At 38.0% G+C, this 27113-nt stretch overlaps 2 protein-coding genes across 17 annotated transcripts in view; both read right to left on the bottom strand.

The window, feature by feature from the left end:
- SNAP91 (synaptosome associated protein 91) overlaps positions 1–27113 on the bottom strand; it is a 153490-nt gene that overhangs the window by 91683 nt on the left and 34694 nt on the right. For all 16 annotated transcript variants that reach the window (XM_047733217.1, XM_047733213.1, XM_047733215.1 and 13 more), the window contains exons 3-7: positions 9336–9478; positions 8642–8717; positions 7783–7885; positions 5979–6072; positions 4959–5070 (exon numbers count right to left, since the gene is read on the bottom strand). In XM_047733217.1, coding sequence (XP_047589173.1) covers positions 4959–5070; positions 5979–6072; positions 7783–7885; positions 8642–8717; positions 9336–9478 — 528 coding nt within the window. The remainder of the gene's footprint in view (positions 1–4958; positions 5071–5978; positions 6073–7782; positions 7886–8641; positions 8718–9335; positions 9479–27113) is intronic.
- On the bottom strand, positions 16779–18850 carry LOC125102246 (syntenin-1-like). The gene has a single exon (XM_047733230.1). It carries the CDS (start codon positions 18772–18774, stop codon positions 17878–17880), a length of 897 nt encoding a protein of 298 aa, XP_047589186.1. The 5' UTR covers positions 18775–18850; the 3' UTR covers positions 16779–17877.

Consider the following 27113-nt stretch of genomic DNA (forward strand, 5'->3'; position numbering starts at 1 on the left):
GAGACCCTCAAAAATGCCAGAGATGGGACTCTGGGATTAGATATGTAACTGGCAGGATCTGAAGGTAGTAATGACTACCCACGACTGTCGGGAAATTGGATTCTCATGGTCTCTGCTATATAGGAGCAAAATGATTACTTAAATCATAACCTATGGTTTTCTGAAATGAGCAGCTAAAATGAAGATCATCAGACCAAGCAGCTGCTGGGAGAGACCACCATGATGGGAATAAGGCAAGAAGAATGCAGAGTCAATGGCTGCTCCTGACTCCAAAGGAAAATGACAACACAGGATTTTAAATTATTGGTTCATGCACCAGACAGTGGCACTCCAAAACTGCCCTCAGATAATCTTATCTCTTGCAGACATAGGGCTGTCATCAATGAAAGTCAGGGAGTCTAATCTCGTAAACTGCTGAATTACAATGTATGTGGTTAAGTTAAATCCCTAGCCTCACCACAGTCTCCTTTGTGAAAGGGTATTTGTTGAGAAGAAAAACTAGAAAGGGACCGGGTGATGGGTACTAAGGAGGGCACATGTTGTGATGAGTACTGGGTGTTATAGTTAACTAATGAATCATTGAACACCACATCCAAAACTAATTATGTACTATACAGTGGCTAACTAAACATAATAAAAAACAAAACAAAACAATAACAACAACAACAAAAACTAGAAAGGAGACTGTTTGGGTAGATTCAAACCAAAGTGAGCCACTCTTGCTAGTAGAAGCTTTTCCTTCTCAGTCTGAAAAGGCTGGTCCTGCCTTGCTTGGTGATCCTGAATCAAACCACCTTTCAAGAGGGAATGAAAATTTTTCTCATGTCCAATCCATCTATTTCTCACTTCTGTCCCCTCGCCAACTGCCTCAATACCTAGAATGAGGTCGAGAAGGCAGCACCAAGAGGAAAAAAATATACATGCTAAAAGAAGTCCAAGCTCTTGCAAATTTCTGTTGGCAGTAGGGCTGCCAGATAAAATGCAAGATACTATGTTAAATTTGAATTGTAAATAGATAACTTTTTAGCACAGATATGTCCCAAATATTGCATAGGACTTACTAATATTAAAAAAAAATTCCTGTTGAGCTGAATACAAACGTAACTGGGCATCTTACAGTTTTCCCTCTGTATCTGGCAACCATTATTGATAAGAATGTAGAGAGTTGGTATGGATTATAAAGGTTCTGAACAGGAAGGAAAGTTTATTATATTAGATTTTGTGACACAATTGATAATTTTCAAGTTGGGTGAACATGCCAAGAAACATGGATTCGAAATGCTAGCTGGAGCAACTGGAAGTAGCTCTAACACAGTGATTACCAAACTGAAATCCTAGACCAGGAGCAACAGCACCACTCTGGACCTTATTAGGAATGCAAATTCTCAGGCTCAACCCCAGACCTACTGAATTAGGAACTCTGGGTTAAGGTTTAGCATTCTGAATTTTAATAAGCTCTCCAAATAGTCTTGAGAAATGTCACTGAAACTCAGCCAAGAGCACTTTTTCCTCTTCTGCAGAAGAGACTTTTTTAGGGTGAGTAGGCCCAGGGAAAGGGGTCATACCGAAACTTTTCAGGACCACTAACTCTACACTGATGGGACTTCCTAGGGACTTCACTCTATGTTCTACCAACTTGAGTGGAAGCTTTTTGGGGTAGGTGATAAAAGAAAATGAGATCCAGTGGATGTACACAGCTATCTGTGGTCATTTCCCCAGTTAAGCTGAATATACAGTTGGAAAAGAAACACTTTGAAACTAGCAGAGTCCCCACACTGGTTTCCTGACCTCTTGAAAGATACAGGGGTAGCAATTCCATCATTTCCTCAGTTAGCTTATATATCTGGTTTGTGAAATGGAAGGTGGGTAGAGAGTTACAATAGGTTACTGTGAACCTAACCAGGTGATGACCCCAACTTGCAGATTTCTAGACATGTTCTTCTTACCAGCATAAAATCAGCATTCTTTTTTTTTTAAATCAGCATTATTCTTGACACCTGATAGGCAGCTATCAAACTAGCAAACTCTTGTAACCCTATATCAATAAACGGAGCCCACAAGGAGTAGTTTGCTTTCATCTGGCAGTGATGACAGCATACGCTTGCTGTCTTATTTCAAGGATATCAACCTCTCTGGCTACTACAATCTCATGGGTTATCACGTTAACGACATCAGGCTGATTGAACCCAGTGGGCAAGAATTTTAGTTATGCGAGGTGCCCTGATAAGTCCCATGTATGTCACGGGGTGGGAGAGAGTATTTATGAAAGTTCAGAGACCTGCTACATCAACTAAGTCTTTGGGTCCAAAGGTCTCCTCCATGTGAAAGACAAACTGCTTCACCTTGCAACCCTTATAACTAAAAGGCAGGCAGAAGTTTGCTGAGTTTTTTTAGTTTTAGAGGTAACATATACAACATGTATGTGTTCTGTTCCAAAAAGAGTATCAGGTGTGGTATCCGGTATAAGCAGGATCCAGATCAGGGGAAGGCTCTGCAACAGCTCCAAACTGGAACCACATGGGCCTTTGTTCCCGAAGACGTGAAAGTACTCAAAGTGCCTGCAGTAGATCCAAATGCTGCAGAATGCATCTGGCACACTCCGATAGGAAAATACAGTGGAAGCCTCTAGTGCTTTGGAGCAGAGCCATGTCTTCTTCAGACAGCATCTAATCTACTTTGGAAAAACTGTTCTTGGCTTGCTTATAGAGACTAAGATTCTAACCATAGAATATCGAGTGATCATAAGACCTCAAGTGTTATCTAATATACATACCCATGAGCTGGACAAGTACAAGAACACTCTATCATCAAATGAAAGTGGTATAGAAGCGGTCAGCCTCAAGGCAATCCTGAATACCCATGTGGGTTGTACAAACAGATGGCTCAGATTCCCACTGTACCTACTCTTCTGTTCCACATCTCTCTCTCCAATCATACCCTTGGTCTCTGGGGAGTTCCCCATTACCACGGGTCTGAGGAGAAAAAGAATTCAAGGTTGGTTTAGAGATGGTTTCTCATGCCAGCACTAGTTATTACTATTTTTATTTTTTAAAAGACCTGCTTTACTTGAGAGAGAGAGAATGAGTGGGAGGGGGGCATAGGGAGAAGCAGATTCCCTGCAGAGCAGGAAGCCCAACACAGGACTCGATCCCAGGACCATGGGATCACGAGTAGAAGGCAAACGCTTAACCAACTGAACCAACCAGGTACCCAGTGTCAGCACTAAAAGTGGCTTGCTAAGTCATTTTCCCCACAAAGGGGTGACTTTGAGAGAAGAAAGAAATCTTCTATTGTAGGCCAAACTTCAAAGCAGTATATCTATCTGATTTCCAATTTATATCAAAGGAAAGATGGTGAGTTAGGGCGCCTGGGTGGCTCAGTTGGTTAAGCATCCAATTGTTGATTTCAGCTCAGGTTATGTTCTCAGGTTTGTGGGATTAAGTTCCACATCGGACTCTGGACTCAGCACAGAGTCTGCTTGAGATTCTCTTTCTCCTTCTCCCTCTGCTCCTCCCCCATGTGTGCTCTCCCTCTATCAAATAAATAAATGAATAAAATCTTAAAAAAAAAAAGATGGTGAGGGGGGCCTGGGTGGCTTAGTGGGTTAAGCCTCTGCCTTCAGCTCAGGTCATGATCTCAGGGTCCTGGGATTGAGCCCCCGCATCAGGCTCTCTGCTCAGCAGGGAGCCTGCCCCTCCTCCCAGCCTGCCTCTATGCCTACTCGTGATCTCTCTTTCCCTGTGTCAAATAAATAAATAAAATCTTTAAAAAAAAGAAAAGATGGTGAGACGAATGGAACTATATGAAAATATAAGCAATGCCTAACTGCTGCTGAACTCAATGACCAGGAACTTGGAAAAAAATAAAATTGGAAGATTGGTAACAAGAAGGGCTGGAGAAAAGGTAGTGGGTGGACCTCTCAGAATGAATAAAGAGCAGGAGACAATTTTCATTCCATACAAAGGTAGACTAAAGAGCATATGCCACAAAAAGTTTCTCAGTGATCCAGGGATAAAAGGACTGATGAACATATTGCCTATTATGTCAGAAATGGAAGTCATGAATAGGTCCAGGAACATAGTCTGATATATTTGCATCCTTGCTAAGTCACCAGTTGGTCAATGCCCAAGATCAACCCTGAACTTCTGTCATGGCATCATAACCCAGGGACTATAGAGTCATCCTCCAAGTAACAAGTTAAAGATTAATTCTTTTTACCAGAGAAAAGAGCAGTGATCCCTCTATTCCAGAATAGTTAGTTTATCTTGGGTAAAGATTTATCACCTCTGCCCATATGTACCGCCATCTGGGGAATTACTCTCCCTCATGGTATCTCACACAATATTATTTTGCTGCATAAGAAGTGAGACAAGAGACGCACCCCACAGGATTTGTCAGTCTTAGCATGAATCCCTTCCGTCCAGAAATAGTGGACCTTACATAATGATGGAACAGTCTACAGAAGACACTATTTTAAACCCACTCTAAGAAGATACCTTAAGAGTCAGAGATTCTAGTATATGCTCTGAACCACTGGTCAGTCTATGGGCCACTGTTCACCACAGCTAGAGTATATGGGTCCAGAAAACTAGGAGCTGGAGTGGCTCTTCTATTATACTTAATGAGGTGGCAGTGGCTTCTTATTCCCTATCCATCTCTAGGGGTAGCATCAGAGGTAGCTGTGAGCACAGTGGAGCCGGACTTACTAGGACTTATTCTAAGAGGCAAAGCCTAGAAACTTCAGTCATTCTAGTATTTTACTGAGCACTAAAATCCTTGCATGGAACTCCTTTCCTGCTTAAAAATCTAGAGTGCTTTCTGTTTCTTGCACTTAATCTTGACTGACATAAGAATAGAGAACTGTGACCTGAACAAATTATATATTTAGATTTATCTATTAAATCTTCGCATTCTGATATAGTCTTTATTCAAAGATACCATTCAGCAGTTCTACCTACCAAGTAGGTTAATAACGCCATCATTGTAGCAAGCAAAAAGTTTGATAAGATCTTTGAAAAGAAGCATAAATGCAGCATTTATGACACCATTTGTTAGCTCATTTGGATGCACCTAGAAAAAGATAAAAATTTAACATTTTAATTACATGTTATCAAATGACAATTTTTCTCAGAGTACATGAAAATGTCTTAAGGGATTACTAAGAAATTAATTCACATTCTATAAATCTTCTTATATGTCAGAATATTTTATTTTCATGAATCAGACATGTTTATCTGAACTTTTCATTTTGAGTTAACCACAAATCCACAGGCAGCTGTAAAAAATATAGATGCTATGCATGATTTACCCAGTTTCTCCTAACGATAACATCTTACACAAGTACTGTACAGCAGCACCACCAGCATATTTAGATTGCTATAATCCACTAGTCTTATTCATATTTCCCCAGTTTCGCTTGCACTTCTTTTGTAGGGGGGCTTCTCTATCTATTTGTACCACACGTGTAGGCTAGGGCATTTACCACCATACTCAAGAAAAGGGTATGGTTTTAAGAGACATGTCATGTTGGTATTGCCAGGAGGAAGGGCCATGACCAGACAAAAACAAGTCTCTTTGATGGATGGTGTCATTTAAGCAGTCTATATAAAAAGGCTTCTAATACTAGGCTAAGATATTTAACTATTTAGTTATTGAGGCTAAAGATCCATCTTGCAGCTACTTTACCCTGTTAAACACCACAGGAGACCATCACCCTGCTCTGAACACAAGGTTCCAGGAATGCAACGTTCATAGTTTTCCACGACTTAAGTAAACACCCAGGAAACTGCGCAGACAATCTGGATAACCGCAGTCATCTCTACCATGCTAGCAGCCTACATGAAGTGTTCGTCTGGTTCATCAAAATGAAGGACATCTCAATCTGCTTCCTGAGTAGATTTTCAGGTATACCTAGAGCCCACCTTCAAACAGAAGACAGGACTAACTGTGTAGGGCACGTTATCTAGGGAGGTACATACATCAAACTCAAGCAGTGCATCAATCTGTCCCTGTAGTATCGGCATACTCTTCAGTAGCTTTTCAGGAGCCATTGTCCTCATTACACCATCGGCCCTACAATTGTTTAAGAAAAAGAAAAAGATGCAACTTCCTTGTTTGTAGAAAATTCAAGACCACGTGCATTCTTCCAAGCTGCACTCCCTCCATTTCCTTATTGAACTTGTGGGATGATTTTGAGATATTAAGAGGCTATAGTTGATTCCCCCCTCTACACTACTTCTTCTTCCCCATTCTTATTCCTCAAGCACATGGGCAGTGCTTTCTTCCTCTCTGCACTGCCCTCGGGAAGAAAGCAGTGGTTTGGATAAAAGAAATCAGTTGAATTACTGGATGGATTTTCCCAAATCTGTAACAGAGGTGTAAGTTTTGTGAATGCCAGTTAGTTTTTTAAGAAAGAGAGAACACATGTCTTAGAAGTCTTCAAAACCTGTAGGACTGGGAGTGCGGAGTGTATACTATTAACTCTCAAGGGAAGAAACATGCAAGCTGATAGGCATGGGCTGGCCAAAAGGAGATAGAGTTTAACCAGCTGCAGAGGACACAACCAGAGGTTCATGGGAGAGGGTGCATCAGGCAGGGCACTGAACCCTGTGTCTGCCCACAGGCCCCTTATGGAGCCCCTGCCACCAGTGACGGTCCAGCTGGGCAGTATTAGAGTAGTTGAGGAAATACCCAGCTCATGTCAAGAGGCTAAAAGTGTCAAATTTCAGGGCATCTCCCACTTCAAGGGTAGGGAAAGCATCCCAAAGTATCCTTGTGTGCCCCTTTATGGGATGCAGAAGTTTCTAAGAAGGCTATAGACCTACTGAAGAAAGGCCACAATGCAGCTGGGTACATCAGCTATGGCTGCCAGGGGCCATGTAAGAAGTCAGAGGAAGACATGTAAACTAGAATCATCTCTAAGGAGAAGGGGATGACATAAAAACCTTAAATTTGTAAAATGTTCACCCACAAGAAACTAATTTATTTTGAACACACAAGTTTACATTGTTCAGCACCATAATTAAAACGTAATTGAAAGCTAAGGCTGGGTCACTGTTAGAAAAATAGAGTGTTGCCTTTTTGTGTGAATTCTTGAGACTAAAATATGAAACATTCTACAATACCTTGCTATTATTGCAAGTCAGGAACAGATACAAGATTTCCACAAATTTATGGCTGAACACTTCTGATTAAATTCAACAACTATTTAGAGGGAAATAAATGGTAATTATGAATTAAAATATAAGTGTTTGTTTCAACGAGGTTTTGTCAATCCATGGTTAGTATTAATAATCAGTTCAGTTATGGGGTGTGTGTGTGTGTGTGTGTGTGTGTGTGTGTGTGATACTAGGACATTATTACCTCTCAAGAATAGATTTAACCATATACATGGTTCAGTTTCACTTCAATCAAAACACACTGAAATAATTATTGTAAACTAGAGCCACTGTTCTTTGAACTCTGAATGAACTTTAAATTCTCTCCATTTAAAATTATTTAAAGGAATATATGTCCTTAAGAATTTTGAATTGAATTTAACAAATAAAATGTTATACCATGTCACTTCTGAGCAGTGAATCAGATTTTCTGCATGCAAATATAAATAAAGTAACGTATACTACAACCTCAAGGCTAACTTCTGTAATACTATTGAGTCTCTTTTCTCAGGTGATTATAAACTGGGCCTTCATGACCAAAATTATCTGGCATTTAAGCTTTAGCTAAGTCAAGTATGCCTCAAAGACTTACTCTCAAATAAATATGAGAAAGAAAAAAACATACCCTTTCTTGACTCTGGCAAAATCAAATGCCATCTGTCTGTAAGAGAAAGCCTTTTCATTCAAATATCTACTATAACGCCTTATGAAGGTAGACATATCATAACCTGGGGGAAGGGGCAGAAGAAGTAAAACTAATTAATACAATACCTTCCATTGTGTTTCGCTTAGCACCAATTTTTTTTAAAAAACTCTCCAAATGTAAATAATGCTAGAATGAAGTCAATAAAGGCAGCAGAAAGTCCTCACTTAAAATCTTATTGCAAGCAAAAATACTTTAGGCATGAGACATTCCAAGACATTTCAATTTCGTTATGTTACCATCCAAGTAGAGAAATGTCTTTTCTGATTTTTCCTTGCATTTTTGTTCACCATTTCAACTAACATGCTGTTTCAGGCTTAATACATTTAGCTATCTGAGAACTATCCATTTGCTTGGTGTGCTCGTCTTATACATAATAGGCGACCAGTAACTGATGAATGAGCATATGACCGTAGTTTAAATTTACTAATTTACAAAGAATGTTTAAGACTGGAATCTCTTTTTTTTAAATTAGGAAAGTATCTTTTATTTCATTGCCTTTTGTACTTTCATAAACAAACAACTATGGGTCTAGAATACTGACTGTTAAGGTAAATGCTGAAAAGGACAAAAAGTGAAATATGTAATTTATAAGCTGAGTTCTCTAACAATTAAATATTTTGAAGATCTACAAAGTAACTAATTACTTTAATATTTTTTCTTAAATGCCCAACAGAACTACCAGCTATACTAATTATATATTATGAACCTTCTTACAACAAAACAAAACAAAACCCTGCATCAAAAGCATTATCCAAAAAATTAGAGAACATATTCTCACCATGGGATCCACTTTTGTCCAAAAAATTGCTGAGATTGAACAGTGTATTTCTAGAGGCCAAGTACTGAATAAATCTCTGAAAAACAAAAACTAAGAATTAAAGCCAATATTCCCAAATCATATCTTTAAACAATTTCTGATGCTAAAGGATACTGCAGATTCTCACTACGATTTTTTTTTTACTTAGTTATTATAAAGTTTCCTAGTCTGCTTTCTCTGAGGAGGAAAAAAGACTGAAAAGTACTCACTAAATTAGAATTAAATTTTATGATCATTCATTTTTTATATAACAAAAACACTGCAATTTAATATGATTCAGTAGGTATTCCATATAAAATGGGTAATTTTTATTTTATTAGTATTTTCCAAAATTAAGTATTTTTGTGAAAGCAATTTTCACTTAAAGGTACAAAAGACTGTTCCTACTGGGAAAAATAGTTTTATTGTTTCTTCTAACAATTTTGCCCATTAATGTATTTATATGGTATATACCTTTTAGGTACGAGTAATATTTAATATTCCAATGTCTCAAGAGAATGTTTAACTGCACATTTTTTAAAAAAATAGCTAAACAGAAGATTAAAATTGTACTCTCGATGATTTTGAACATATATTCCTAATTAATGAAAAGTAGAAGAGCCTTCCATAAATGCCTCCCTTCCAAAACAAGAGAAGTTAAGTTTACTTCATTTACCTCATTTCCATGCACCATGAGATGATGTGTTGTGACTAAAGCTTTAAATACAACCACCCAGCTACTGTTTGTTGCCCTCTCAAAGAGTGTGTCGGCCATCTGAGGAATATTAACATTGGTCTCATTGGTAGCCTGGATCAAATCTACAAAAGCAGAAGAAATCCAACAATAATATTAATCATTACATACAAAACGCCATTTCAAATGTTAAACATTTAAGCCTGTTTACTAAAACAGAAGTCCCAAAATTGCTTTGACAATAGCTAACAACCAAATTTAAAAAATTAAGCCATAATATTTTTGCACATGCACACACAAATACATGATTTAGCCAACGCATTTGTGTTTTTTTTTAAGTTTATTTTTTTCCATTGAATTCTCTTCTGAATTTTATCTGTTTTCTGGTACCAATGTCATTCTTTAAAATTACAAACTCCAGGAGAGCTAAGCCTCTTGTTAATTATTCTTTTCTAGTACAATGTCTCAAACATGTACAAGCTTACTCTATACACCAAGTCAAGGCAATAACATAAATGTATTTCTTTGAAACATTAAGCAGCTAAATGCATACTTCACTTAGATTTTAAGTTTGATGAGTGCTAATAAATATATTTGCCACCTAAGTGGCAGAATGAGAGCAAATAGTTAAAAAAAAAATTGTATTACACTTACCTAAGCTTCCAAAAAATACCATGCATGCATTGAATTACTATTATGTGACCTGAGTTTATAAGAGTAAACCTTTAAAATGCATTCACTGTCCACATTTACATATTATCTGTATGACTTCAGCTGTACCTCAGGGGAAAATTTTTTTTTATATAGTAGCCAAGGTGGGCTGTCCAGCATTCAGAGAAAGTGGTGAGTGCTGTCAAAAAGTTATCTGAAGCAAAAAAAAAAAAAAAAAAGTTATCTGAGGCAATCAAAGATCAACATATTAAGAAAAAGAAGCTAAGCCACACCGGGGCAGACTTCAGAGTGGTTCAGTTGATCCTTGAACCACATGGGTGTGAACTGCAAGGGTCCACTTTCACACAGGTTTTTCTTTCTTTTATAGTCCAGTACCATAAATGATTTTCTCTTCCTCATGATTTTTTTTTTAAATTTTTTATTTATTTTAATGTATTTGATAGACAGAGATTACAAGTAGGCAGAGAGGCAGGCAGAGAGAGGGGGAAGCAGGTTCCCTGCTGAGCAGAGAGCCCGATGCGGGACTCGATCCCAGGATGCTGGGATCATGACCTGGGCTGAAGGCAGAGACTTTAACCCACTGAGCCATCCAGGTGCCCTTCCTTATGACTTTCTTAATAACTTTCTTTTCTCACTTTATTGTAAGGAATACAGTATTTTACACATGTAACATAAAAGAAGTACGTTAATTGACTATGTTATCAGTAAGGCTTTTGGTCAGCAGTAGGATTTTGGAGGAGTCAAAAGTTATGCTCAGATTTTTGGCTATGCAGATGGTCGACCCCCCTAACTCCCCGACATTGTTCAAGGGTCAGCTGGTGCTTCCTACGGCATAGTCTGGCCTCCTCAGGATGATACTACAAGACTTCCTTCACAGGCCACACCCATCTTGCAGAGAACTCATGATACTCAGCTACAAGAAAATCCCATGCAACAAATGCAGAGACACAGACCCATCCTTTTCCTTATTCAAAATCCACACTCAGTAATCATGCAACTATGCATCTGCTTTATGCATTTCTGTATTTTACAAAAAATAAGTTTTTAGAAAGTTGATGCTCCATGTCTGAAATAAATTCTAGACTAGAGGCTATCAGTAACTGTTCCAAATTATAAATGGACCAGACCAGGTTTAGCTTTTACTTTATATTAAATTCCAGTCATCATCCCTATTCACTTTAACACCTTCCCTCAATGTTTTTCCTTTATTAGAATTCTACACATCCTTCAGGAAGTCTTTCCTGGTCCCCTTAAATGAAGCCCCATGTGGCCTCCTGCTGCTTTAAAACTTGAAGCATTTCGTTCCTGGTGGTTATTCAGGTTAGATGTATATGGGTTGTTAAGTTTCTACCATACCAAAGCTGCCTGATGGTGGAAACAGTCACGTGAATGTCTGTTTTGTGTGCAAAGCTTTGCAGAGCACTATGGACAATAAACAATTGTTGAACAAATGGACAACCCCCCCATACTATAACCCAAAATATAAGCAAATGGTTCTTTTTTTTTAATTGACATATAATGTATTATATGCCCCAGGGGTACAGGTCTGTGAATCAGTCTTACACAATTCACAGCAGTCACCATAGCATATACCCTCTCCAATGTCCATAACCCAGCCACCCTATCCCTCTCCCCCCCGACCTCCCAGCAACCCTCAGTTTGTTTCCTGAGATTAAGAGTCTCTTATGATTTGTCTCCCTCCCCAGTCCCATCTTGTTTCCTTTTTTCCCCTTCCTTCCCCTCATGAGCCCCCCGCCCTCCCTCTCAAATTCCTCATATCAAAGAGATCATATGATAACTGTCTTTCTCTGACATTATGCTAAACGGTTCTTTTAAAAAAAATCACTAAGCTGTGACACTGTTTTCTAAGTCTCTATCATGGGACTATTTTACACTTGAAATTCAGTGTCAGTCACAAACTCTTCTATTCATTTAGTTATTGAACTGGGCTCTGGGGATACAGAAACATATTGCTGGTCAGAAGAGACAAATACCTGTTCAGATAATAGAGAAAACCATATATGAAATGAGCAAAGAGAGGCAGCAAGAGAGAGCAAAGAAAGCCAAGGTCCAGGGGCTAGCTTAGCCCTGTCTAAGATGTACAACTCTGGCAAATTAAATGCCTCTTTGGCTTAGGGCCTCATCTTTAAAATGGGAAGTAATCATTGCTACATTTCAGGACTATTATAAGGGTTTTAAAGCGTCTGAACATAGCAGGCACCCAAAATAATTGTTTGTAAATACTGCTATACACACAATGCATTATGAGAACAGAGTGGGGTACTAGGAAAGACTCCATGGGGAGGATCCTAAAGTCAGTTCTGCCATGGGAGAGGAGTGAGTAGGACATATTTACCAAGTGTGCAAAGTAGGGAGCCCTAAGAGGTGGTGAGTCTTGGAGGACTGTGGTGGTGTGGGGGCTAGGTATATATGGGCTGGTGGTAGGAGGAACTTAACTAAAGAGCTAGGGCATGACCACTGAGGGATCTCACACATGACTGAACAGTTTGGACTTCACTCTACGGACCAACAGGAGCCCTTGGAAGTATTTTAGCAGAGAGGTATAAGACTTCACTTCTACAGTCAACCACATCATTCAGTGACTACTAAATTCTATCTTCAAGGTAAGCAGAGGCATAGGATAAGGAACAATTACTTTTGTCTGGAAAGATATACTAGAAGACAGGAAAGAGGAAGGTAGAAAGCCCAGTTGAGAGTCAGATGCGGTTAACCTGGCTAATGAATAGGCAGTGGGAACAGAAGGAGATAACGAATGGAGCAGAAAGATACTCAGTTTAGGAGGCTCAACTGATGGGATTTCCAGGTGAGCAAATGGATATTAGAGGGGAAGGGAAAAGGAATTGTGAAAAATTTCAGATATCTGGTTTGGGGTCCAGTAAATGTTTTTTTTACTGAAAAGGGAAGAAAGTTGGTTTCAAAGAAGACAAACTATTTTGAACACAAACATTTGAAGTAGCTGCTGGAGATCTATGTTGAGATGTCTGATAAGGGACTGGAAGCATGTTCTAAAGTTCAGGACAAACGTTTAGCCTCAATACAAATTTGGGAGTCATCAGCAATGAAATGGGAGCTGATATCATGTAAGCAGAAGAGGTAACCCAAAAATCCTAAAAAAAAAAATGGAAATTATGTTATACATAAGTGAAGAAGTAAGAATCAGAGCTAAGAAAGACCAAATGTTAGAGATGAATGGAAGAAAAGTGAGTGAAATTAACAGTCTGATGGTAAGCAGAAGCCCAGGAAAGTGAAAGAGTGAGAGCCAAATAAGAAAAGAGCTTCAAAAATTCAAGAAGCAATAAGGGGTCACCAACGTCAAAAACTATAGAGTCCTCACAAGCTGAACGTGAAGAACAGAACATGTGTAACTATGGGACTACTGCCATGGGAAGGAAATAAAGCTCAAATATAGAATACATATTTATAACATAAATAAGGGAGGAAGGTTTTTTTGTGGTTTAAAGATGGGAGACGTGGTTTAAAGATGTGGTTTAAAGATGGGTTTAAGTATGTTTAACACTAAGTAGGAAAAGGCAAAAAGAGGTGAGGGTAAAAAAGAGAATAGAGATGACTTATGGGAAAGTCTAGAGGCAGAATGAACTCAGAATTCAGGGCTCATAAGTCAGAGTTAGCCTCAAAGAGAAGGGTCACACACTAGGAGAGTAAGGATGGGTGCTAGAGTGGAAATGGAAGAATGATCAGATATAATGCCACTAAGAAGCAAGTCCTCGATAAAGAAGAAATTGTAACTTTTATTAAATCTTGACTTTAAAATATTCATTTTTAAAAAATCCCATGTCAGGGGTTGGCAAACTACTGCTTGCTTCGCAATCTGGCTTGCTTAATAAAGTTTTATTGGAACACAGCCATCCCATTTGTTTACTTACTGTCTAAGGCTTTGTTTATATACTGTTTTCATGCTACAGTGACACAGTTGAATAGTAACAACACTCAATTCAAACTAAATTCGGTGGTCCGCTAAGTCTAATATTTACTCTCTGATCCTTTAGAGAAAATGTTCGCTGACCCTCTTCCATTACTAAATGGGAAGTTTGCATCACACCCCTCTGATGCACAACAGAGATTAATGGTTGTCTCAAGCAAAAGCAATTGCGTGTTCGAACTGGGAGCTGAACTAATTACTTGTGTAGACTACTATTCTACTTGAAAGAACGACTGACAGACTTCATGGTGATTCTGACTTGGTATTCAGCAGTTACTTTCTCAACAATAAAGTGAGCCCTTACCTCAAAGAAAACAAATGACAGTACTGGTGGCCAATGATAAAATTCAATCTTTCAAGTAAAAATCAGAATTTTAGAAAAATTCTAATTTAGAAAAATTCTTACTGTGTCTGCCACAGTAAGCTTCACAATTTTCCCATTCTCTGATAAGATTGTTGGTGACATTAGTATCACTTATATAATGAAATAGGAAAACATTTTGGAAGATGTATCTCAGTGAACCAATATTTTTCAAAAGACTAGAATGAAATGTTACAAAATAATACATTCGAGGCACCTGGGCCTGCCTTCAGCTCAGGTCATGATCCCAGGTTCCGGGGATATAGCCCCGCATCTGGTTCCTTGCTCTATGAGGAGCCTGCTTCTCCCTCTCCCTTTGCCTGCCAATCCCCATGCTTATGCTATCAAATAAATAAATAAAATCTTAAAAAAATACATTCAATTAATTCAAAGTAAAGACAGACCAATGCCAGTAGACTTTAATGTAACAGAGCACCAAAAAAATCCACTGATGTAGTTTCAGAATCAATATTGTGATTTAAATTTAAGAAAACATCACTTAAAGAGTTATAGTATCAAAGGATATCCACAATTTTCTGAAAAAGCTATTAAAAGTGCTTTCTGCTTTCCAACTGTGTATCTGTGTGAAGACAGATTTTCCTCATACACTTTAACTAAAACAATACATCCCAAAAGACTGAATATAGAAACAGATAGGAGCATCTATCTTCTATTGAGCAAGACATGAAAAATATGTATAAAGATATCAAACAAGAGCACTCTTCTCACCATATTTTTGCTTTGGAAAATAATTATTTTCCCTACAAGTACTCTGTGTTAAATATATCAATAGGTTTATTATTGTTATTTTAAAATAAAAAATTTTAAAATTTTCTCAGTTTTGATTTCTAATACGTTAAATATTTAAAGATACAGGTCACATAATTGAAAGCTCTTTGAATTACTAAATAATTTTAAAGTACAAAAGTATCCTGAGACCAAACAGTTTGAGAGTTGCTATTCTTGGTATAGATCTAAAAAGAGAATTGTGAGGTTGTAGAGTATCCACATATTTAACTTTACAAAGTGTTTTTACATAGTGGTTGCAACATTTATATTCTCGCCAGTAGTTTATATAAGTATCTGTCCATTGCTTTACTTGCTCACCAAATAAAGGGTTTCCATTTAAAGAATTTCAAAGACTTAAAGCATAGGCATAAACACACAGAAAAAAAAATGTTGCTGAAAATTGTAAATCTAAATGTTAAATATCTGTCATATTTTAATTCTTTAGAATTCAAAGCATTGGTTGACAGATCTGATATCTACTTAAGCTTTATGTATTTATTTGTCAGAGAGAGAGAGAGAAAGAGAAAGAGTGCACATAAGCAGGAAGAACTGGAGGCAGAGGGACAAATAGGTTCCCCATTGAGTAGGGAACCCAATGCAGGCCTTGATCCCAGGAACCTCGGATCATGACCTGAGCCAAAGGCAAATGCTTAACCAACTGAGCCACCCAGGCATACCAGATCTGGTACCTTTTTAAAGACAGGTTTTAAAATAGCTTTATTGAAATAGAGTGGACATTAAAAAGACTGCACATATTTAAAGGATATTATTTGATAAGTTTTGACAAACATGCCTCCATAAAACTATCTCAAAATCAAGATAATGAACATATTCATCACCCCCAAAACTTTCCTGAAGACCTTTTATAGTTCCTCCTTCCCACCCCTTGCCATTCTTTGCTGCTGTTTCCTTAGCAACCACCAATTTGCCATCAGCCAATATACCTTAGTTTGTATCTTCTAATACAGTAAAAATTCTCTAATAAAGAGAATCATATATGGAGGGGAAGGGAGGCAAGGGAAAGGTCTGGCTTGTTTCACTTAGGATAATTATTTTTAGATTCATCCGGTTGCTACACATTTCAGTAGTTCCAATAGTTCATTCATTTTTATTACTTAGGTGTATTCTGTTACATGGATACAGCAGAATTGTTCATTCACCTATTGATGGACATCTGGAGTGATTCCAGTTTTTGATTATTACAAGTAAAGTTGCTATCAACACTTGTGTATGAGGATGTGGATGGACATATGCTTTCAATTCCTTGGGTAACTGCCTAGGAATAGACTGTTCAAATCATTTTGAAGTAAATACTTAAGAAACCACCAAACTGTTTCCAAAATGGTTGTATCTTGTCATATTCCCAGCAGCAGTGTACTGGCACTCCAGTTTATTTTTTGCCATTCTAACAGGTGTTACATGGCATCTCATGGTCTCATTTCTTTGCATTTCTGTAATGGCTACTAACGTTGAATACATTTTTCATGTGCTTTTTATTACTTTATTTGCCACAGGTATAAATTCTTGCCCATTTTTATCAGATTGTTTATTTTCTAATTGTCAAACTATTTTGGATCAAGTCCACTATCAGATATATAATTTGCAAATATTTTTTCCAAGTCTATGGCTTCCAATTTCATGATTTTTTTTTATTTATACATATTTAATTAAGATGAAATAGGCATAAACCATAAAGAAAAAAATCAGGATAAAGTGTCACTTCCATTTTGTAGGGAGGGGTCAGGAAATGGAACAGATTACCTGGGAAACATCCTAAGACCACCCCAAAGCAGTGAGGTTACAGAATGTTAAAGACAAAATTAGGTATTATTCCACTTAATCTACAAATGAATAAAGGGAGTCAAAACTTTATCCTATTTGGTATAAGAATTTTTACATTTAATATACAGTGAATCATTTCTCAGAAAGTAATATCAGTAAGTTTTAGAAGAAAGAAATTTCCATTACACAATTGACTAGAAAATCTCAAATGCAACTAAGCAGCTATGCTATAGCTCAGTATGTACCAATACATTGTTCTGGGCTAGTGTACATTTCAGTTTAACACAGAACTGCATTTTGGGTTTTAGAAAGGCAGCAATAGTTATATTTTGGCTTTTATTCTAGATGCTTAACACGGTTAAGGCGACAGTTGAAGCATATTAAGTAAAGGTAGTTACAATTAAATGATGATCAACACAATCTCTAGCAACCTACATACACTGTATAATGCTTACATGGAATGAAACCAGTGTACTTAATTGGTATTTTACACACACACACAGAACTAAAAAAACATCAAAAGCAGTCATTCTACATGTACTATGGTTACATATTAAAAATGCAATTATACCATAGAACTAAAGTAATATGAACAGCACTACTTGATATGTAAGATAAAGGTGATTGGTTCTAACACAGAGCTAAGCCTGTATCAGTCATTCTAATGATAATGGCTTGTAAAAGCATCGGGTTTCCAGAAGAGAAACTACTCAATGAAAATCAGTTAAAATCTGTCCAAAGTTTCACATCAGTAAAACCAGGATAAGGCTACAACAATCTTGAAGTGTGAATAAGATATCCAATCAAGACAGTAAGATTCCCAGCCATAATGTAAGATAGAAAGGTCTTCATGCAGCATATGCTCTCTGGCTCCTAGAAAGCTTCATGTGCATAATATAAAGTTAAGTTGCCCAAGAAGTAAACTGGAGTTCAGTGAAGTTTCCATTGTGCCATGACTTTTAAACCTCAGGAATGGTATGATCTATCAGGCTTTTCATAATGCTTGGTGCCATCCGTTTAATAATATGTTCAAAGATAAAAGCAGGCATGATTGTAATAGTAACTACAGTCTCAGATGTTGACAGTATGTCTGCAATTTGAGAATCCTTCAGCCCAATGACATTCTGCCCATTGACTTCACAGATGTTATGTTCTGTGAGAAGACCATTTCTGGCTGCAGAACTATCTTTCACTATGGATGTTATCTTTCCATTTTTAAAGATAAAGCCAACATGTCCAATACTATCCTTATGCATGGTAACTGTCCATTCAAAGGGCCTGTCACGAACAGTCATAGTAATCTTCTCTCCAAAAGCCTGTTTGAGTACCTTGTGTGCTTTATCAGAGCTCCAGCCTGCACAGTTTTCCCCATTGATCTGGAGTACTTGGTCCCCAAATCTCAGACCAACCAATGAGGCTGGAGAATTTGCCTGGACCAGCTGAACAAATATGCCATTATCTATTGATTTAAGCCTGAGCCCAATTTTTCCATCTTGATCCTTACACAAAATGACTTCACGAATCCCTTGCTTAATTTCTGCTCTACGAATCCCAACATCATTACCAGTTACAGGAGCCACCCTATAGTTCATACTGGAAGGTCTTGCTACCAACTGCCCCTGAACTGGTGCTCCAGGGACCACGGCCATATTTGCACGGATTTCTTCTTCATTTAAACTCAGGCCCATGTACTGGGAGAGCTCCGGATACAATTTAGGATAGAGATTTCCATCTTGAGAGATGGGAGCAGAAGCTTCAGACAAAATTGCTGGGTTGCCAGGATTTGCGGAAAAGGCAGTTTGAGCCTGAATAACTTTGTCTACCTTCAGGTCTTCAAGAGATGGGTACAGAGACATTTTTGCAGGATTTTTCTAGGCCACAAGGACCCGCTCACCGCCGTCGCCGCCCCGCCACCTCCGGTAACTGGCACAGACTTCCCCCAATTTCATGATTTTAACAGTGTCTTTCAAAGAACAGAAATTCTCAATTACGATGAAGTCCTGTCTACTAAGTTTTTCTTTAAGCATTCATGCTTTTGTGTCATACCTAAGAAATCTTTGCTTGAATCAAAGTCACAAAGATTTTCTCCTGTGTTTCTTCTACAGGTTTTACAGTTTTAGGATTGTATGTTTAGATCTATAATACATTGTTAGTTTTTTTAATAAATGAAGTATGGATACAGGGTCTTTTTTTTTTTCCATATATCAAATTGTTCCAGCACTATTTGTTGAAAAACCTATTCTCTCCTACTTTTTATTTTCTCACTTTGTACCTTTGTCAAAAATCAACTGACCACATTTCTTGGGGTCTATTTCAGGCCTTATTCTGTTCTATTGATCTATTTGTCTGCTTTTATCTCAATATCACAGTATCTTTATTAATGTAAATTTTAATGATTCTTAAAATCAGGTAGTGTTAGCCCTCTAACTCTATTCTTTTTTTTTTTTTTTTTTTTTAGATTTTATTTATTTATTTGACAGAGAGAGATCACAAGTAGGTAGACAGGCAGGCAGAGAGAGGAGGAAGCAGGCTCCCTGCCAAGCAGAGAGCCGGATGCGGGACTCGATCCCAGGACCGAGATCATGACCTGAGCCGAAGGCAGAGGCTTAACCCACTTAGCCACCCAGGCGCCCCCTAACTCTATTCTTTTTCAAAGTAGTTTTTGTTCTTTTAAATCCTTTGTGTTTCTGTTTTACAATGAATTTATCCATTTTAACAAAAAATGCTGGGATTTTGGTAGACTATATAGATGCTGACTATATAGACTGTATATAGACTATATAGACTGACTATGCTGACTATATAGATCAATTTGGGGTGATCTGGCATTTTAGCAATACTGAGTCTTCCCACGTATGTACATAGTCTGTCTCTCATGTATTTAGATCTGCTTAAATTTGTCCCAACAGTGTTGCGCAGTGTTCGGTATTCAGGTCTCGCGTGTATTTTGTCAGATTCCTTCCTAAGTATTTCATATATTTTGATGATAAATATACGGTAAATGATAAAAAAAAAAAGATGGTAAATGGTATTGTTTCTTTTTCATTTGCACTTCTAATTGTTTATTGCCAGTATTAAGAAATACAACTTACTTTTGTATATTGACTGTATTGCACAACGTTGCTTGATTTGTCAGTTCTTTTTTGTAGATTCTCTCATAAACTCTGCATAGATGACACGATTTATGATAAAGCCAGTTTTTACTTCTTTCCAATCTTGATACTTTTTCCTTATTTTTAAAAATTATTTATTTATTTATTTACTCTTGGTATTGGTATTGGCCAGAATCTCCAATGCAATCTGAAGAGCAGTGGAAAAGAACATCCCTTTCTTTATTCCTGATCTTAACAGGAAAGCATTCAGTTTATTCAGTTTCTTACTAGTAAATGTGATGTTTGCAGTAGGTTTTTCCACACATATCCTATGTCCCATTAAGGAAGTTTCCTTCTATCCCTAATTTGTTGATAGTTTTTTAATCATAAATGGATGTTGGATTTTGTCAAATATTTTTCTGTATCTATCGAGATGATCATATAGTTTTTCCTTTTCACTCTATTATGGTAAATTACATTGATTTTTTTGGTAAATATTTTACTGATTTATTTGAGAGGGAGAAAGTGCACAAGTGGGGGAGAAGCAGAGGGAGAAGCACAAGCAGACTCCCTGCTGAGCACAGAGCCGGACACAGGGTTCGATCCCACAGCCCTGAGATCATGACCTGAGCTGAAATTAAGAGTTGGATGCTTAACCAACTGAGCCACACAGGAGCCCCTACATTGATTACTTTTCAAATGTTAAAGTAACCTTGCATTCTTGGGATAAACTCTTTTGGTCTTGATATTTTATCTATCAGTCAGAAGAATATGTGAGTCTTCCTCTCAGGGTCATGCATTTGAGCCCCACGTTGGGTGTAGAGATTATGTAAATAAATAAAACATTTAAAAAAATAATTTTTACATTTATTTTCATGGGGGGGTATCAGTCCATAGTTTTTTTTTCCTTTAATATCTTTGTCTGGTTCTGCAATCAGAGTAATGGTCTCATAAAATCAGTATTCTCTCATTTTCAATTTTCTGGGAGAGACTGTAGAATTGGGATTATTTCTTTTTTAAATGTTTGGTAGTCTTCTGGGCTGGAATTTTTCTTTGATAGAATGTTTTTAACCATGACTTAAATTCCTTTAATAGATATATAGGGAGACTGAATGAATCTGGGTAGTTTGTCTTTTTCTTTTTTTTTTTTAATTTTTTAAAATTTATTTTCAGCGTAACAGTATTCATTGTTTTTGCACCACATCCAGTGCTCCATGCAATACGTGCCCTCCCCAATACCCACCACCTGGTTCCCCAACCTTGGAAGTTTGTCTTTTTCAACACATTCACCCCTTTCATATAAGGTGTTATATTGGCATCAAGTTGTCAGCAGTATTCCCCTATTGTTCTATTAACATCTATAGAATAAGTATTGATGTCATCTCATAATTACCTGATATTGGTAATTTAGGTCTTTTTTTTTTTCTCTTTCTTTCTGATCAGTCTGGGTAAAGTCATTTCAATTGTATCAATCTTTCTAAAGACTCAGCTCCATCTCTGCAATTCAGAGGAAACTCCAGTTCAGGTTGGGTCCTCCCCTTTGTGCTACAGCCTGGAACCTCTCTCTTGACAGTAAGCTGGGACGATCCCAGAACTCACTTTGTTCTCCATCTCACAGGGATCACTGCGTCCCACCACCTGATGTCCAGTACACTGAAAACAGTTATTCAATATACTCTGTCTAGCATCTCAGTTATTTCAGTCAGAAGGGTAAATATAAACCCTGTTATTCCATCTTGCCACAATGTCTAAGTCTGTCTTTTTGGTAGTTTTAAGCAACTGAAAATATATTAGAAAATCTCTCTGAGGCAAGAAAGTATCAACAAAATTAGAGAATAAAAGAAACAGATACAAGTGGAAAAAGAACTTTAACTTTTGAGAGTTGTAAATAATTGCTCACTAAAATAAGACAATGGCAACAAACATGAATAGCTCTCAAATTCTTGAACACCTATGTCTTTTTCCACTACTACATGAGACTCTCACCCACTTCCACCATGTGGAAAGGTAGCACATGACAGGGCCCTTGTTACCTCCTACCTGGACTGCTCTGTAACCTATTCTCTGGATCACCTCCAGCCCAACTAGACATACTTGTGGAAAAATAACTGCCTAAGTATACAGTTCTGATCTTGGCAGTCATATGCTCAAAAACCCCCTGGGGCCTCCTTCTGTCCACTGCATTAAGTACAATTACCTCAGCCCTGAGTAAAAGACCTTTTATCAGGAGCAGCTACTTTCCTACTCTTTGCTGTGAGTTGTGCACCAACAATACGGTATCGACACTTTTCATGCTGCTTATTGCCTAGAACGACTCTGCCTTTACTCTTTTGTGATCTCAGCTCTTAAAGCAATCTCAAATACTATAACCTCTAAGAAGTCTCTTCTAACATTGGTCTCAGATGGAGAAGATGCTTTAAGTTTTCTCTTCCATGCAGAGTAGGGCAAAGGATGCTGGAATTGGGTCCACAGACCTGGTTTACAACCTAGCTCTGCTACTTATGGACAAGTTCATTTGACCACTCTGTGGCTCTGTATTTTCACCCTGAAATGGGAGTAATATTAACTACCTTATAGGACAGACATTGTCACTTGTGCTAATCTTTCATATCTTCATGACAGTCCTTATTACATAAAATTATAATTGCTAATTTACATATGTCTTTGCTCTACCGGAACTCAAGATCCAGTTAGTAGGAATGAGGTCAGTGTCTGTATCTTTTGATCCCTGGTACCTAACACAGGCACTGACATATAAAAGACACTTAATAGGTGAGACGGCTATGACTGGGTTAGCATTATCTGCTTCAATATAAAGTACTTTCATACTAAAGCTGATAGTTGTATTAAAGGTCTATTTCTTTCCATAATTCTTACTGGATACAACTGAATCACCAAATTAGACAGAAAGACTTACTTTCTATGTCATTGATTTATATATACTTTTATCAGCAGCTTAAATTTAGAAAGGGAACTTATATTCCATGTTTAAATCTCTCCCTAAGTTTAATTACAAGATTCTGTCACACCCCACTAGAACAGCAATTTTCCTTAGACTGAATGCCAGAAAGGGAAACAAAGACTGATCATTCCTTCATCTACAATCATCTTCTAAACTTACCCTCCCCAAAAAGAGACTGAGGAGCTACAGACAACATCCAGTGATACACTAATACACAGATTTTAGACATTAACGTCTCAGAGTGTTTGCCACATGAAATTATATGTAAATTTATTAACGGTTCTTTTACATTTTTATCTTTTTTTTCCTTCCCTCTCTACTCTTTCCCTCCTCTCCTACTAGTTAACAACATTGGAGAGCTCAAACATTTGAAAACAGAAGGTAATCTTTCTAATGTGGGCAATATAAAAAGCTAATGATGCTGATGGTCTAAGGTTGTTTGGGCTCAGAATGAATGGCAGACATCAGTGGCTGCCTCACCAATACCTATTTCCTTCTCTCTTCTTCCTTACCAGCAAATGCCACCCACCCCCCCTGCCTGGCCCACCCATCAGAAAAGCCAAAAAATGCCAGATATGTGCCATCCCTATTTTCCTTGTAGCTACACATGGACACATGAAGAGCAGTCCTTTGGAATAAGCAGTATCATATAATTAACAGAGTGGACACATGCCTCCTCTCCTTCAGTGGACACAGCTGTGTCTGCATGAGACATCATGGTCATCTTGAGACAGGAGGATGGACTTTAGCAAGCTGGAGCCAGCAGTGGGGACACATGAAAAGCCCCTAGGTCTTCGGTACAGTTGCTGAGCTGCTAATCGAACCCTGGAACTACCCCACCTCCAGACTTCTTGTTAAGGAAGATAGTAAATTGGCTCATTAGTTCCAGACTTGGGGCATTCCATCACTTGCAGTCAGAAGAATCCTAAGGGATACAAAACTGCAACAAAACACCACAAAAAGGAGCCAGGCCCATGACTTCTACAGTGTCTTCCAGCTCCAGTATCACTGGAGTATCACATTGTTTCTGACCTTCTACAGAGTTACACCACCCCCAGCAGTGCCTTCCCTTGGATAAGGGGTCCTTTGTGTAGAAGCTCTGTTTCGAGTGAATTGGTTATAGGAACTAGTATACAGAGCATAGATGAAAGGATCACATTTTGGGAAAGAGAGAATATCCTTATCCTATACAGAGAGAAGAACTAATAATATGAAATAATTTTATAAAATACAAATTTTGCATATAGAACTTCTGAAGTGACATGGGGAGGACTGGAAAATAACCAGAACAAAAATATGAAGTAGGTAGCTGGAAACCCCAAAGAAAGTTGGGGAGAGGTGCTGGGAGAACTGTAGCCAGTCCGGTAGGCAGGGCTGGGCATGTGGAATGAAATGACCTTGTGAGGGTTGAGGTGGGAGCGATCCCTAGAGGGGAGATGCTGAGAGTCGCATAAATGACAGCAAAGGTGGGACAGCAGCGTGAGAGTTGACGACCCTCAACTGTTAAGTGTAGACAACAAGGCTGAATGGGACAGGAAATAAGAGAAGAAATACCTGTGGCTTTACAGAAACCAGTGAGGGAGCAGCTTAGAAATGTGACCTATATGATGAACAGTATTTGCAGAACTTACTAACAGTATCCTTCTTCAAATAAGTTCTCCTTTAAATAAAAGGTACAAAATGTGAGTTTTTAAATGTTTTTCACTTAATTAGGCAATATAGCTACATAAAACTTTATTTGTATTTTTATATTATTACAATGTGAACTTTAATGTAACCTAGTTTCTACACCAGGTAAACTATTTCTAAACTATTTTTTTGTATCTCAAAGAAAACTATGTATACTTTGTAACTTTCTTGTGGTCCTTTGCAGAAACGTGTACAACAAAAATCTTCTTACGCTATTTGTTCTCCTATAGGATGTTGGCAGCTTCGAAATAAGGAGATGCAGTACACCGCATAGTTAAGTCATTCAGTTAAGGTTCTGGAGCCAGACCAGACCCATCCAGTTCAATTACCATCTGTTATTTAATAACTGTGTGACCTTAAGCAATGTTGCTTCTCTTAACTTCCATTTCTGCATTACTATGATGGAGCTAATAATGGTACCTATCTGACAGCTATTTTATTAAAGTGGGTAGGGCAAGCAAAATATCTAGCACAATATCTCAGAGCCTGAGACATAAGAGACAGATATCAAAACTCCATAAATATGTATTTTCACATATATAAACACATATATTAATATATATAAAATAACATAATGGATATAGATCCATTATTATATAAATAGTATCAAAATTTACACAAAGATATACATACTCTACTATACACATAGCATAATGCTCACTAAAAGGGATGGATACACATATACACAACTATAATTAGATTCACCGTTTGGCTACTTATATCAGAAAGGAATTGGCATACTTTGTTAATTCACTGAACTCACTCATTAACAAATACTCACTGAATGCTTATCATGTGCCCAGCAGAGATAAGTACTGTGGTGGAAAATAAAATAAGGGGATAGAGAACAATAGTGGGTACTGTTTCAGACAGAGTGACAAGAGAAGGCTTCCTGAAGGAAATAACATTTAAAGAGACATAAACACAGCAAGGAGGGAAAGAGAAGCAGTGTAGGGGAGGCATGTGCTTGTATATATGTTGTTTCTCTTTCTACCCACTTTCTCCTACTCTGTCCTTCTCTGCTTTGACTTCACTCCAAACCACGGGGAATGCCATGCCTTATGTAATGTTTGACCTACAACCAAAGATAGGTCTGTTGTCTGTGTCCACAGAATTATGTCAAACATTTAGGCATCATGGCAAACTATACCCAAAAGTATTCTAAACATGGGTCAGTTTGAGGAGCAGACATCAGCAACTTTTTGAAGTGCGTATTATAAATTATTATGGTTCTTCTGACCCATTGGAGTAGAGCAGATGCTGACCATGCCCTTCCTCAGTGTGACATCATGAGTCACAAAGCATCAGGGAGCCAGCTTAAGTGCCCAACCACCTGCCTGTGTGAATCTGAGAATCTGAGCCCAGGGCCATGTACCACATATTGTGCGAGACTAGGGTCTGGAAAATAGGTAAGCACCCTATGTGCCAAATGCTGCAACCTCAGTTAACTCTGGTTAAGACTCTGGTGGTAGAAAATCATTAGGACGGGGTGCCATTAAGCATTTGCCTTCAGCTCAGGTTATGATCCCAGGGTCCTGGGATCGAGTCCTGCATCAGGCTCCCTCCTCAGTGGGGATTCTGCTTCTCCCTCCCCACTGCCCCAACCCCTCATGTTCTATCTCAAAAACAAACAAACAAACAAACAAAAAACCAAATAAATAAAATCTTAAAAAAAATCATTAGGACACAAATTGGAAGTTTGTGTTTTTGTCTTTTAGGGTCCATCCACAGCCTGCTCTGACATTAACAATGTAACCTTTAAGCAAGTCACTGGATTTCTTTAGCTCAGAGTCTTCATCCATGAGGGAGAAATAATCACCTATGACCACTAGCCATAATATTACATTGCCTTTTTTTTTTTAAGATTTTATTTATTTATTTATTTATTTGAGAGAGAGAGAGAGACAGTGAGAGAGAGCATGAGAGGGAAGGTCAGAGGGAGAAGCAGACTCCCCATGGAGCAGGAAGCCTGATGCAGGACTCCATCCCAGGACTCTGGGATCATGACCCGAGCAGAAGGCAGTCGCTCAACCAACTGAGCCACCCAGACACCCAACTATGTTGCTTTTATATCTTATCCTCTTCTGAATGTTTTGTTATAAATTACCATATGGTTCTCAAAAGAACTCTATGCTTTAAGGACCAGATGACAATTTATATGAATAGAACTTTAAAAGGACATATAAAAAGTAGATAGCACTATAGAGGTACAAGATGACATTTGTAGCAGGCCACTGAAACAGAAGATCTTGGTGTTCTGGGCAATCCACAAAGAATCTCAAGCCAGTTCTCTAAGCTGGCAGTAATTGCTGGAAGGGTGGCCTTTACTGACTTCATTGCCAGGGAGATTTTAGAAGATACGCGCTGTGTGGGTTTCTCCTTTCCTTCTACTGCCACACGACGATCAATGACCTGTGTCTAGTCTTCAGGGGCGTCAGGTAAATTCACTCAT

This window comes from Lutra lutra, chromosome 6, assembly GCF_902655055.1.
Source record: "Lutra lutra chromosome 6, mLutLut1.2, whole genome shotgun sequence".
NCBI classification, from domain to species: domain Eukaryota; kingdom Metazoa; phylum Chordata; class Mammalia; order Carnivora; family Mustelidae; genus Lutra; species Lutra lutra.

Bases quoted from the DNA above. Each gene is read 5' to 3' on its own strand.
- LOC125102246 (XM_047733230.1), bottom strand. From the start codon at position 18,774: ATGTCTCTGTACCCATCTCTTGAAGACCTGAAGGTAGACAAAGTTATT.